The sequence below is a fragment of the Muntiacus reevesi genome, chromosome 18, assembly GCF_963930625.1.
Source record: "Muntiacus reevesi chromosome 18, mMunRee1.1, whole genome shotgun sequence".
In the NCBI taxonomy this organism is placed as follows: Eukaryota; Metazoa; Chordata; class Mammalia; order Artiodactyla; family Cervidae; genus Muntiacus; species Muntiacus reevesi.
Window position 1 is genome coordinate 56277744 of NC_089266.1, and position 14879 is coordinate 56292622.

At 42.8% G+C, this 14879-nt stretch overlaps 1 protein-coding gene across 2 annotated transcripts in view; it reads right to left on the reverse strand.

Annotated features, from left to right (window-relative positions):
- The window catches only part of TOM1L1 (target of myb1 like 1 membrane trafficking protein), a 61139-nt gene that overhangs the window by 11399 nt on the left and 34861 nt on the right, over positions 1-14879 (reverse strand). The window contains exons 8-11 of one of the 2 annotated variants that reach the window (XM_065908599.1): positions 8626-8759; positions 4569-4629; positions 4063-4180; positions 2450-2546 (exon numbers count right to left, since the gene is read on the reverse strand). In XM_065908599.1, coding sequence (XP_065764671.1) covers positions 2450-2546; positions 4063-4180; positions 4569-4629; positions 8626-8759 — 410 coding nt within the window. Of the gene's footprint in view, positions 1-2449; positions 2547-4054; positions 4181-4568; positions 4630-8625; positions 8760-14879 lie in introns of those variants that run through there. The other variant, XM_065908600.1, reaches the window with a different exon arrangement.

Below are 14879 nucleotides of genomic sequence, written 5' to 3' on the forward strand. Positions count from 1 at the left end.
ATTCCAGTGAATTCTAAGAACTATTATTTTGATATCTGGATCTTGGATAGACAATCAAAACAGATTTTCTAATGATCAGCTGATCACTGTTTTATGGTTCCCCAGAGACTCTTTTTAAAACTAAAGATTCCTGCTATTGAATAAGAGTTTCTGGGTCTAGCCATTTTATTTTTTAATAGTCACTCAAGTGATTTTTATGCACCTTGAAGTATGAGATCCATGAAACCAAGCACTTATTAGCTAGGATTTGATCTTTGTGTGGTTTTATACATTTTTTTTGGTAATGGGATTTCATATATATGGTCAATCTTTCCCAACAAGATTTGCAGGATAAAGGAAAACAGAATCAGGTACTTCAGACCACATGATTTACTAAGCAACTTCACTGGAGTTCTGCGTACGTTTCAACAATGACTTGTAGCTCAGAGGTCAACACCAGAAGGCGTCCAGTGAAGGTTCTGACCCAACCTGGCGGTTCACACAACAGCCACGTCCCAGCGCATGAATCTCTCCTTTCTCTCTCCTCCCCTTACACACTTTCTTCCCCTCTTTTCCTCCCGAGTTTGATTCTCCTTTCTCTTCTCCTCCCGCTGCACCTCTTTTAACACAGAAAAGCAACTAAAAAATATTTAAGTCCAATGACATAAAAATACAGCCAAGATATGCTGTTGTATGAAAAACAAAAGAAAGCTTTGAAATAGTACGTACAGTATGCTGCCCTTCATTTAATAAAGAAGAAAAATAGCTCATATTCCTATTTACATAGACCCTTTGGAAGGGTAAGTAAGAAACTAACAAAGGGGTTCCCTGGGTGGAGGCAGGTATGACCTGAGGGAAGGCAATAGGCAGGCTAGGAGTGGGGGAAGATCGAGGACTGTCCTTGTATGTATTTTTATATTGTTTTGATATCTGAAACATGGAGATGTATTGCCTATTACCTGAAATACAAATATTTAAAAGGGAAAAAAGAATATAGGCCATGATGGAAGGCAAATCTAACTTCTGGTTATTTTTTTGCTATTTATCTACTCCATCCTGCCTCTTCTTAACCTTAGGTAACCATGCTTTGTTTAGGTTCTTCTGCATTTTTCTTCTATTTCTTTATGCAAAGAGAGGCAAATATTAGCATATATTGTTTCCCACTTTCTTACACAAATGCAAGAGAGTATATACACACTGCTTTGCAGCTTTTCTCACTTAATAATAAATACACTGGTGATTGTCTCTCACATAGAGGGCCTATTTTTTTCCCCAGCAATGTAATATATTGCGTAGATGTTTATTTAACCATTCCCCAAACTGAAGGGTATTTGTTTCCAATTATTAGCTATTGCACAAATGTTGTCAAGAACAATTGACTTTATTTTGCATCAGTGAGCATAAAACCTAGAAGTGAGACTACAAGTTAAAAGGTACATTTATAAATACATTTATAATTTCAACAGAAATTGCCACGTGCCCCTAATAAGAACTGCACAATTTTGTTATAGTATTTGTCTCTCCACAGTCAACAAAGCACGTTAACAAACATGCAAGCTGTGAGGTTAAAAAACAGTCTTATTGCATTTTAACTTATCCTTCTGTAAGTAAGGCTGAGCATCACTGAGCAAAAATATGTTTTTAGGTCACTTGGTAAACTGTCAGTTCACCAGACCTGCTAGTTAATTGGTATATGAACTTGAGTAAGTTCTATTCTCTATATCTCGGGCTTTTTTCCTATAAAATGGGAATAATGATAACAGCACTGATTCAAGAACTACTGCAAAGATTAAATGAAATAAAAACAGCTCAGCAAAATGTCTCCCACATAGCGAGTGCTCTGCAATCTGTGTGGCCATTTCTGTTCTCCTCACTGTCAATATATTTTTCCTACCTCCTGTTGCTACTAAAAAAAAAGAGAGAAACAGGATTTACTGAATGCTTATTATGAACAGAGTGCTATCCTAGGAGGTACATGTAGCATTTCACAGAACCTTTGTAAGAATCCTAGAGAGGATTCTTGGAAGAAAAATGAAGGCTCATGCTGGTTAAATTTCTCATTCAAGGTCACACAGCTACTAAGAAACAGTACTGAAAGTCTAAATCAGTTATGATAGATCCCTAGTGAAAATGAACGTGTTAGTTGCTCAGTCATGTCTGACTCTGAGACCCCATGGACTGTAGTCTGCCAGGCTTCTCCATCCATGGGATTCTCCAGGCAAGAATACTGGAGTGGGTTGCCATTCCCTTCTCCAGGAGATCTTCCTCACCCAGAGATCGAACCTGGGTCTCCTACATTACAGATGGATTCTTTACCATCTGAGCAACCAGGAGCAGAACTGAAATTCTGTATCAGTTACATCAGATTCCTAAGTCTCCACCTTTTCTATTATGTCATGCTTTCTTAAATATGAGGAATAGGAATGAGAATGAGATTGAATTAGTTCTGGAGTATTACTAACATACTTACAGGGGTGTTTCTGTATTTTCCAAGGCTAGCAGATCCACCTGTGTATTAAGACTGGGTTTGAAGTTGTTTGGTACAACTGGACTCAGAGAGCTGAAATCTAGAACACAAAATGTACTTGTTCAGCTTTAAAACATTTTGTTCATCAGTTCTGTTGGATTTTCCATGGTTACCAAAAAAAAACCAAAAACTGCCACCATCAAATGAAAGAGATTGAGATAGTTCTGTCACCATAAAATCATGGTATTTCCTCAAAACAAAAATTAAAAAACATTCATGGCAATTGAAAAGAGAAATTCCCTGTCATAAAAAGAGGATGCTGTAAAGGTAACAAACATTATTATATTGGGTTTTCTAAAATCCCAGGCTGACTCAGAATGGAAGGGATTTTATGTCTTTTCCTGTGAAGCACAAAAGTAAAAAGTTGTGGTATACACAGAGTTCTACTCTCACCTCTCCAAACTCTTAAGTTCCCATAATCATGAGATACCCCAAAGAGAATAATTATTTCTCCCCCTCTGTTACCACTGGTAAAAACGTGAAAACTCTTCAATATAATGGATTCCAAATATCCCACTGGTCTAAGCAAGCAGCTAACATTTTAGAAATGCGGAAAGTTATAAGAAAACCACAAATTGAATAATACTGAATATTTTGATTCTAAAAAATCTTGCTAACATAAAAGGCAAACAAACAAACAAAAAAAGGCAAATAAACTGATTTTAATTTGGCAGAAAATTCTGGAATTCAGGATTTTTCATTACGTTTGGTGGTAGTTTAGTCACCAAGTTGTGTCTGACTCTTGCGACCCCATGGACTATAATCTGCCAGGCTCCTCTGTCCGTGGGATTCTTCAGGCAAGAATACTGGAGTGGGTTGCCATTTCCTTCTCCAGGGAATCTTCCCATTTCAGGGATCGAACCTGGATCACCTGCATTGCGGGCAGATTCTCTACCAACTGAGCTACGAGGGAAGCCCCCATTTTACTTTGCAATTTACCAAAACTCTTTAGGAAGGACAATAGGTTACAAATGAATTAGACAAATAGGTAACCCTAAGCCTACAGTGCAACATCATCCTTTACTTTCACAGAAACCCATTAATGCAACTCAGTAGCAAAGTCTCAAGAGTTGGGTTGCTAAGAAGTGACAGAACTGGACTGGTGGATTTCAACTTGGACTTCCCTGACTCAAAAGCCTGTGATTTATCCTCTACATTTCACCACATGAGGCCTCATAATTCCTGATTTTCTCTATCTGCATCAAATATTCCCTTACCTGACACTGCAGTATGGCAGAGAAACCCAAAGATAATAGTGAATGGGCTCAGAGTACGTCTGAATGTTGCCCAGGGTGTTGAACAAGCTGTCTAAGTAGGCCAGGAGAATTCCAAGCCAGTGGGATGGGTTTCAAGGACCTCCTCCCCTAGACGCATCCCCTTCCTGTACTGGGTATGACCTAACCACTGACCAAGAAGTAATTACATCTCCTGATACAGTTCTCTGATACTCAAATTGACTTCAGTCCGTCTCAAGTTGCATTTAATCAAGAAACCAAGGAGAACTGTTTCATATCAAGTTCTTCTGCTGGTCTGAAAAGACCCATGTGCTTATTTACTTAAGTCTGAAAGCTGAGCATTCACGGTGCTGACTTCTCCCAGGGTGGTCCTAGGCATTGGAAAGCTGGGACTCAGGTCAAGGAGATCTGAGGATGGGGCGGAAGGTTCACTGGTAGTCTGAAAACAGAGCAAACAAAAACACAGTTTAGAAAAAACTGCATCAGGCAGTTTATCATGGCTTTCTCTCCAGAGACTTCCCTTTGAAAAAAGGAAGATCTTATTTTGGAGGTATCCTGGGAGAGAATTCTCCATTCCATTGGCAACACTAGGAGTAATCCCATCTCAAAACTGACACGGCTTCCCTGCTTAATTAGAGAATCGTCTTATGAGCTCTTATCAATAACTCAGTGAGTCATTAAGGCAAATACTCTGCACTACTAAAACATTCCAAATCGTTAATGCATATTTCTTCTTTTCTAAAACTTGTTTTAGGTAAGCTTTGCTCCTTACCATGCAATTCGTAAAATTTTTAATTGTTCATTTTATAACATTTCTATTTACTTACATTGGCATCTTCCCTCTGGTTCTTATTTTGCTCCAAAATCCTTTGTTGGTTTCGAGTAAACCTGTTTGAATTAACAAAATGCAAGTATGTAAAAGAAAACAGATATGAAAATGCTATAATATTTAACAAATTATTAATATGCAAATATTCACCAATAATCAACTTCATCCATAATCAATTCCCAATAAAGTACTTTAATAACTTTTTCCCAGTTCTATGAGAAAATGGACAAATATTATAAATACTAATAATTCAATCACCAAGTTTTATGGTCTCTATTAACATTATGTATTTCCTTGTACTATTATTTTTCTGTAAGTTAATCTATTTTAAACTATGTTGAAATTATATTTACATAATTCAGTATCATAATTCCATTAGGTTGGCATCATTTTTCTAGTTATTCAGAAATACAACGTTTAGTGGTTGTTACTTTACCTTATGAATGTATCACATACTTAAATATTCTCCTTATTCTCAAATATGTTTGCAATTTTGCCAAAATTATCCAAAACTATCATTCTACATAAAATTCAGTCAACATATTTTCATTGTTCAATCTTCATTTTTATAAGATGCTTGGCACCCGAAAGTGTCAAGATGCTTTGACAACTTTGTTTTAATTTTACACTGTTTTTACTTCACTGTGGGTAAAGGAGAAGTGAAACAAATCAGTAAGAGAATAGGTTTGAACGAATAATGAAGCTGAAGGCAGAAATTCAAAGTACAAGTGTTAGCTTTATTACTGAGTAGTTATAAGACCATACTTATGGACCTCAGTTGTCCAACTATTCACATAGGATAGTAATGTTTGAACCATTTCCTCAGAGAGCTATTTTAAACAGCAAGATACAGGTAGGTAGGTAATATAGGTGGATGAATGTGGACATGCTTTGCAAACTAAAAGCTGCTTTAGAAACACATAGTATTACTATTATGACACATCAATTCCATGAACCTAAACACTTTTAAAGTCTAAAAGCTTACACTGAATTAGAATATGGCTTAGATTTAAGGATGCTCCCTGTTCTAACACACGGGCTTTTCTTCTGTCTACTAGTGGCACTGGCTTCTTGCGTGCTAGCTAGTTATGTGCAAGGTGTGACCAACCCTCACAAATCAAACCTTGAGTACAAATTTCTGTTTCCTTATTTGCACAACTATTCCCTGGATGTAATGAGGGGAAACTTTTGGAGATTCTGAAACAGGATGAGTGTATTTTGCCTGTGGGATGGATGTGAATCTTTAAGGAACAGAGGGCAGACGCTGGTAAGCAGAATTATCCCCCCGGCCCCACCAAGATACCCACATAGTAAATCAATGGAACAGTGAGCATGTCAGGTTAGAGGGCACGTGGACTGAAGGTTGCCAGTGAGCAGACTTTAACTGGGAGATTATCCTGGACTGTTTACAGAAGCCCAGTGTAACCAGGAAGGCCCCTAAATGTGGACAGGGAGACAGAGGAAGGAAGCAAGAGGGATAGAACGTGAGAAGGACCCAGTCAGACGACGCTGGCTTTGAAAATGGAGGAAAGGGGTCAGGAGCCAGGGAAGATGGCATAAACTGCACACTGCAGGGAAACGATCCTCCTCTAAAGCCTCCAAGAAGAAACAAAGTCCTGATTCAAAGCTCAATCAGAAAAAGCTGTTCACAGAAATAACCCACTCTCCTAACATCAAGACCAAAGAGACACACATTCCCCCTCAGAGGAAGCTTTCAGTAAGTGGTCTCATGGTTTGCAACAATAGAACTCATCAAAATGAAAACCAGGGGTCGGCACCGGACTGAAAACCGTATGGTTTCCTTAGCCATCTTCCTACTTAGAAAGATTTACACCAAAGCAAACGAAGGGTGAGCACCGTGAGTCCCGTCGGCACAGAACGGCTGCTCGCTCTGACAGTGAGACACGCAGGGGAAACTTGCTCCACAGCTGAACGTCTACTTCCTGATTCTCCAGATTCATTCAGGATCAGCGGGGGGAAAAGTTCACACCGTAATTTAAAAGACTCAGTGGGACAAGAGGAGGAGACAGGAAATTAACAGATTAACGAGCTAGCACCAGCTAGGTGCTTTCATCTACATTATCACATTTAATTCTCACAAACAAACAAAATAAACAAGTCCTTTCCAAAGAGGCAGTAGTATCCCCTTTAATAAACAGGAAAAACCCCCAGTCGTTAAAAAGTCAAGCAGTCTGTCCAGAATGAACAGCAAAGTTTGAAGCCAGGCCTGTTTCCCTCTTTCCCTTAGTCACACGGGTCCCCTTCTCCATCAGCTGGTGGGAGACGCGGCCATTAAGTCCATAAACGCTCACCAAAAGCGGTTCCCCCAAGGGCATCTTGAAATGTCACTTTGCGGGAAACCTCTGGAATTTACTGAGTAGGGGCCACATAAGGGAAAACTGTCCTACCCAAATGCCAATACAGTCCCTATTCTAAGGAAAGATCTAGAAGCAGTTTAGGGGTCTTTAGAGGCCCAGGAAGGCTTGGGGATAGGTTTGGAAAGAGCCCAGGAGATGTGCCTGAAGCTGTGCTTATATTTAGCACTTTACCGAAGACTGAGGAGAAAGCCACCTCAGTCAAAGCAGCTGCCCTGCCCTGCCCTCCCTGGGGACATGTCCCGGCGCCCCCCCAGGCCCGCTGGGCCCTGGCCTGCTTCTGATGCCGCCAGCGCCTCCCCCACCGTCCCCAGCTCAGACAGGGCTTCCGCACAGAAGCTTCCCTGCCTTCTGACGTGGGCCAGGTCTGCCTGTTATTATCACCAAACAGACCTCGACTCAGTTCATCCATCTGCCTTTCCGTGTGTGTGTGCGTGTGCGTGTGTATGTGTGCATGTGTGTGTGTAAACACACATGTATTATTGAAAGTGTTTTCCTGACTATAGGCTTAACTACAGATTACAATAGATTATAAGACTATTACTTTGATGAATAAATAAATGACTTGGAAACAACTTAAACACCTAACCAGTGAACTATGAGAGAAGAATGGACTGTTATGCAGCTGTTAAAAATAATGGTTTGGCCAAAGCATTTAAGAACATAGGGTGCACAAATACAGTGAAGAAAATCAAGGGAGAGACAAAAGGATATGTTATTATATGATCATGACTATAAAACAAGTTTAGAAAAAAACTAAAATGTTAGAAACCTGTATCCACAGGTTCTTTATCTGTGGATTCCACATCCAAGGATTCAACCAACCTCAAACTGAAAATATTTGAAAAATAAAAAAAAAATCCCAGAAAGTTCTAAAAATGAATTGGAATTTGCCATGCACCAGCAACTATTTACATAGCATTTACATTGTATTTACAACTATTTACATAGCATTTACATTTATTAGGTATAAGTAATCCAGAGATGATTTTAAAGTGTACAGGAGGACGTACATTAAAGTGTTCATGTAACCTATGCATAGGTTACATGCAAAAACTACATCATTTTACATAAAGGACTAGAACATCTGTAGATTTTGGTGTTGCTGGGGGTGTGGGTTCCTGAAATCTATCCCCTACAGATACGGAAGGAAGACTGTATTTAACATTTTTGCCTTCATTCTTTTCTGAATGGAATTAAAAGAAAAACAAAGTTCATGTTCACATACAGATTGCCCTCACTGCTCTGACTCTGTGTAGACTACCTTCTTCTTCCTTCTCACTACTGTTTCCCTGTGGTTCTCCACCTCAAACTTAGGGTAAACCTCACTTTGACAACAACGCTCGGCTTGTACCACTGGAATGTCTGAGAGCCGATGATGTGCACAGTGTAGACACCTGGTGATTCAGGTCCAGGCTCTGTTCACAGGTCAGCATGTGAGCACAGCTCACACGCTCACAAATGCCTCTCGCACTGCCCGGGCCACGCTCATTCCCGAAAGCCGTATCACACACTCCTAGAAGAGCAGAACCAGAATTCCCCGCCTTGGGAGGCAGGCACCCATGGCCAAACTTGCTCTTGATCTTTCTGAGCGCCCACCGGCAGGCACTCTGAGGATGCTGAGCGCTGGAAGGTGCGCCCAGCCCTGGAGGATGGTCAGAGAGGCCGCCCACTGCTCACCTCTCACACCCAAGGATGGCATTGTTCAAATCCTCGTTCACTTGAATCAGCTCAGCAGTGACGTCTTCATTCTCCACCACCACAAGCAGGTCCATGATCCTCTCCTGCATCTCCCGACCCGTCTTGTAAAGTTTCTGTCAAAGAAGGAGAGAGATTTCTTCTTCCATGCTAAGAACCAACTCATTTGCTCTTCTGAACTAGTGCAACCAAGGCTTCCCTGGTGGCTCAGACGGTAAGGAATCTGCCTGCAATACAGGAGACCTGGCTTCGGTCCCTGGGCCAGGAAGATGCTCTGGAGAAGGGAATGGCAACCCACTCTAGTATGCTTACCTGGAGGATCCCATGGACAGAGAAGCTACAATCCATGAGGTTGCAAGGAGTTGGATATGACTGAGCGACTAACCCTTTTCCCTTTACTTTCATACTATTGTGACCACTTCCACATGAGTCACCTATGGGAGATTACCAAAGTATTTAACTATGGACAGCTCATCCTTTCTCTATCAGAAGGGCCTCAGAACAGTATTTTCCTCTAAAAATCAAAATAGGGAGCATAAAGACAACATACTGTACACTGCTATAACACTGGACTAGAAATTAGAACTGTTGTATAGGAATTCTAGGTTCATGGCTTATTAGAAAATAATTAGAAATAATTATTACTTAAAATTTTTTTATTTTTATTTTATTTTTTAATTTATTTTTATTTTATTTTATTTTTTATTATTTTATTCTAAATAATATTATTTAGAATAATTAGAAATAATTAGGTTCATGGCTTATTAGAAAATAATCACTTACTTTCTAAATCTGTTTACTTACTTGATAAGTGAAAAATACACTACCTGCCACACACATCTACCTCAAGGGGTGACATAAAAATCAAATGAGATGTGTATAATGAGGAACTCTATAACTATAAAGCACAACATAAAACATTTAAGTGCTACTGTTATTTGTGGTAATGGAAGAAAGAAGTAGTTAAAATGCATTTACAGTAGTATAATTTTCCTATTATGTTCTACTTAAAGATGTAAAGTTTATAGTTACAACATTACATTCCAAGGTAAACTGAACCTGGATTAAAAAACCAGTCATCAATCCCATCTTTATTTAGATTGCCTGGAATCACCATTATACAAGATTCCACTCCCCAAGCCAGCCTTTTCTCATAGCATCAGAAGCTCCTAGAGCAGACTTACTGATTCAGAACTGCCGAGACTGATAGTTTGGGGATTCACATTGTTTAATAAGTATCTCAGTGTTCCTCATGTACACTGACATTTGAGAACTGCTATCTTAAAACCGGGAGCTTCCCAGGTGGCTCAGTGGTAAAGAATCTGCCTGCCAACAGAGGAGATGCAGGAGACATGGGTTTGATCCCTGGGTCGGGAAGACCGCCTGGAGAAGGAAATGGCAACCCACTCAGTATTCTTGTCTAGAAAATACCATGGACAGAGGAGCCTGGTGGGCTACAGTCCATGGGGTCACAAGAGTCAGACGGGAATGAGTGACTGAGCACACACGCATCTTGCAACCTAATTTCTCTTAGGCAAACCCTCAGTGAGCCTGAGGAGCATGAAACAGATACTAATATTCCTTCAAGTCCACCTTGGCCAGAATCTGTCCATGTAACAGTACTGCTGTCTGAGCCGCCAGAGGAGCCCAACAGTACATCAGTGTCAAGCAGAAACACAGGGACGTTCCCCTCTCAAGACGAACGCAGCAGAGCTGGCTAAACTGCAGCACCATTTATTACATTATCCAACCTTTTCCCTCAAGAAAGATAGACCTGCTGAAAAACTTACACTTTACAAAAGCATTTAGCATCTCAACCTGTCACAAGATTTCCAAGAGGAAAGCTCTAAATAAATCAAGCCACTACTACCCGGCATTTAGACTCAGAGGTAAAGGCTACCACATCTCCACAGAATCTTAACAAAAGTGTTAAGACAGGAGAGGAGGGAAAGGGAAAAAAAAGTGAAACACAGAGATGTCAGACTGGGTTTTCACACTCACATCGTACAACTAAAAAAACTGGCCACATTCCCAATGATGTGGTAACTGTCAGCAGCGGTTGACAAAGGTTCGACCTTTAAGAAAAAGGTTTTGCTTTGTCGACCACATGGTGTGTGTGGCAACTACCCAACTCTGCCATGGTGCAAGCAACCACGGACAACATGTAAACACACGGGTGTGGCCCTGTCCTTGTAAAACAGAGTCAGGTGGCGGCTGAGCGTGACTCACACATGGCCCTGTGGAAGAGAGCAAACGAGAAGACTTTAGACTGGGTGGGCCTAAGGCCTGTCCCGTCTACACACCTGATTCGGGGTCTGGTTAAGACTCAGCCTCAGTTTACCTTCTCATCTATAAAACAAGGACAACAACCATCACGTAGGGTTGTTGTAAGAATAGGAAATGACGCGGTTGAAACCCCACTGTGGGACTTCCCTGGTAGCACAGTGCCTGCCAACACAGGGGACGTGGTGTGATCCCCAGTCCACAAAGGCTCCACGTGCCATGGAGCTTCTAAGCTGCGCTCCATGCCTTCTGAAGCTCACCCATCCGGAGCCTGTGACAAACAGGAGAAGGCACCTCCATGAGAAGCATGTGCGCTGGGATGAAGAGTAACACCCCCCACTGCTGCAGCTAGACGCCCAGCTCAGCCAGCTGAGCCGCTTCCAAGCAACGAAGACCCAGCTCAGCCAGCAATAAACAAACAATTAAAAATTAACAAACAAACAAACAAACACTGTGTCTGGCATACAGGGCAGTCAACGAATGCATTATGGGTACCTGAGGAGGTATCACTAGCAGCTTAACTAGCTAACTAATACCTGCAATACCTGTGGCATTACCCAGGACCCAGCATTAAACACAGGCAAAAACTAAGAACAGCTTTTGCTGCAACCCCACGAGGAACAAGCACTTTTCCTCTCTTTCTGCATTAGCGTGCAGAACAGTTCTTCTTGCTCACTGGCAGCCTTGCTAGAACAATGTCAAGATCAAGGAAATACAATGGCTGTTAGATGCCTGTGACAAAAATGTAGAAATTAATTTGAAATGAATTTGCAGCCAACATCAATAGCCCCTTGTCATGGGAAGACCGTCCCTTTGCCCTCTCAAGAGAAAGATGGGATGGAGACATGAAAGGAACACCACATTTCTCAGCAGGTTTGCAAAGCAGAATCTGAAAAACCTCTTCAAAAGCTGGCCCGCTCTGATCTTTGCAACTGATGTCTGTCTTGGAAGAAAGTCAAGCCATCTGGAAACGGTGCAGATCAAGCACCGTGAACCAAAAGGAAGGGTCAGAAGCCCCCCACAGCAGGCTCGCGTAGGGCTGTGGATGTGGGGAGCCAGGGCAGGGAGTCCAAACACAGAGGCACAGGTGCTGCGCAAGTGCCCATCACGGGGGCCCTGGGATTGCTTCACTTCCCCCGGATCAAAGCAAAGGCAGGTGCTAAGCCAAAGGGAATGTAACAATCATCTCAGAAGTCTCGGGAGTGAAACAAAAAGCAGCTCACCTAGAGCCGCCTCTGCTGACGCCTAGACAGCGCCCGCTCTGCCCCAGAGCACAGGGCGTTAAGGAGGAAGATTCCGTCACACTGTCGACTCCAAACCCAACTGCCCCACACTGACCAACACAGGGCAGCTCAGTAAAGAAAGTAAAGTGTCTGAACATATCCTTTGAGAAAGTGATAACGGGCAGAAAGGTGTTTGCTTGCAAGCCTTTTCTGGAAATAGTACGTCTAGCACTGCAGCTCACACACCTCCTCTCTCCAGGACCTCCCACCCAGAGAGCGGGAGAACCTGAGATGACGGGAGCCACCTGAGTCAGAAAGTCAGTGCGGGTTTGCAGTGAGGAGGGAGCGCTGCCCTGGAGAGAACGAAGCCTCAGGAGGACGGGCTTTGTACTCCAGCCCTATCTCTGCTGCCACTGCATGGACAAATCATCACCCTTCTAAACATGCGGCCTCCTCTTGTAAAGGAAAGGGAGATGGTCCCAAAGGCATTGAAAGGGCCTTCCACTCGTAACACCTTAAACGTCTCTGAATGGGAAAGACAGCAAGAGTCATCAGAGCAGACGACTTTTTACCAATTATTCTCACAGGACCAAATTTCAGATTCATAAGATTTTAAACTTCGCTTCCTTCGTAGCTCAGACGGTAAAGCGTCTGCCTACAATGCGGGAGACCCGACTTTGATCCCTGGGTCGGGAAGATCCCCTGGAGAAGGAAATAGCAACCCACTCCAGTGTTCATGCTTGGAAAATCCCATGGACAGAGGAGCCTGGGGGGCTGCAGTCCGCGGGGTCGCAAAGAGTCGGACGCGACTGAGCGAGTTCACTTTCACTAGTAAGTTATAGTAAGACTTATTCTACTTGTGCTTTTAAAATCTGAGCTCACTTTATTCTACAGAAGACTAAAACATTCTCTTCTTTCGCTGTCTTACCGGGTCAAGAGGTAAAATGGGAGCTCAGCCACTCACAGGTAAGAGTAAGGTGATTCAGAGTCAGGTACACAATGCTTGCAGAGCAAATGCAAGAACAGAACATGCAATGATGTTCCATTGCTGTGACCAGAACAGATACTTTTAACTCATCACAATGCTCATTAGACTAGATGCACCCTCAGAATCTCAGCGCACCACCCTGGCAAACTAAAAGAAATCCCGTCTCTGCCCCTTATGAAGTTTGAAGTCCCAGAGCAACAGAGTGGCTGGGAAATGTGTCTTTCACCAAAACAGTTCTATTGCCTAAGAGTCTAACAAAGAGAAAGGAGCTCTGAGAACTAGCAGGTCTGCAAGATCTAACTCTCCTGCACAGATTGGAAGAACAGATAGGGGATTCGAAGTAAGTATACTGGATTTCAGAAAGAAGGAAACAGGCAGGGGACGCGTTTCAAATAAACAGAACAGCTGCGAGAAGTTACGTGCCAACAGACAAAGTAGGAAATGATTCCAAGTAGAGGCTGCTTTTAACGCTAACAAATTGCATACACGACAGTGATGGCTGGTAAAGCATAAGAAGAGCCAAGACATTTGTGAGTGGAGACTTTTCCTGTGGGCTGCACACCTTTTTGCCTTCCAGACCCACCATCCACACTCTGCCCTGCTGAGTGCCCCGAGGCTGACCCAGAGGGAGCACGCCGCCAGGCCCCCTGCCATCTCACTTCTGACTGGCTAGGCTGACAGGATCCAGGGGAGGAAACGGAGAAGGAATGGGGGTAGGGTCAGGCTCCTTATCAGCGCCGGTCCTGCGGCCAAAGACACCACTGCCCTCACGGCTGCCTGCCTAATGCGACTCCTCCCACTGGGTTCTGGAAAAAGTTCCCTCTTGCCTATTTATGCCTAGAGACATCAGCTGACAGCCCAGGGTAACAAGCTAGCTCCTGTGGTTTCTCTGAACCCTGCAGTATCTCGCTAAATAAAACAGTACCTTAATTTAATTCTTTTCAAATTACCCAAATGGAGCATGCCATCTGTTTGACCGATAAACCCTAGAAAGCATGAAAACAGAGCAATTTAAATATTATGGTAGCAACATAGGAATAGACAAAGAGATCAAACCAAGAGAACAGCCTCTGGGAAGACATCCTTGCTCTGAAGTATAAAATGTGATAAAGAGGTGTTTGCAATCAGTGGAGAAGGTATAAATTGTTAATAAAAGTCATTCAGCCAGCCAGCCATAGAACTGAAAAAGATAAATGGAGGTAAAATCTCTAACTCAAACCAAGGATAAAAATTTTAACTTCAAACCACATAAAATCGAGGGAAAACCCACTGATTTATTGAAGATGTCTTTGCTGAGTGATTGCATGGTTCACCACTGCTCTGGGAGCAGAACCTGAGCCGTCAACAAGGCGAGCCTGTGGAGCATCCACTCCAGCAGGCAAAGGCAGCTGCACGAATGTGCAGGAAAAATCAGCAGGCTGGAGGGGTGACACGCGGGCACCCCTGGGAAGTGGCTGACTTTACACTGGGGGCCAGGGAAGACCCCCCGATGAGGTAACATGCTACGTTAGAAGGATGAGAAACAGCTGGCTGTTAGAAGACGCAGGAAGCATGAGGGTCAAGGGTGAAACAGCTCTCCGGCAAGAACGAACTCTGCGTGCTCGAGGAACGGGAGGGTGGCCAGACAGAGGAGAGCGCCTGTGCTGGGGAAGGAAAGGCAGGCAGGAGGAGATGCGGAAAAGTTTTATGGCCAGAGGAAGGAGGCTGGGTTTTATTCCCAGTGTAAGAGGGGAGGCCAGTGA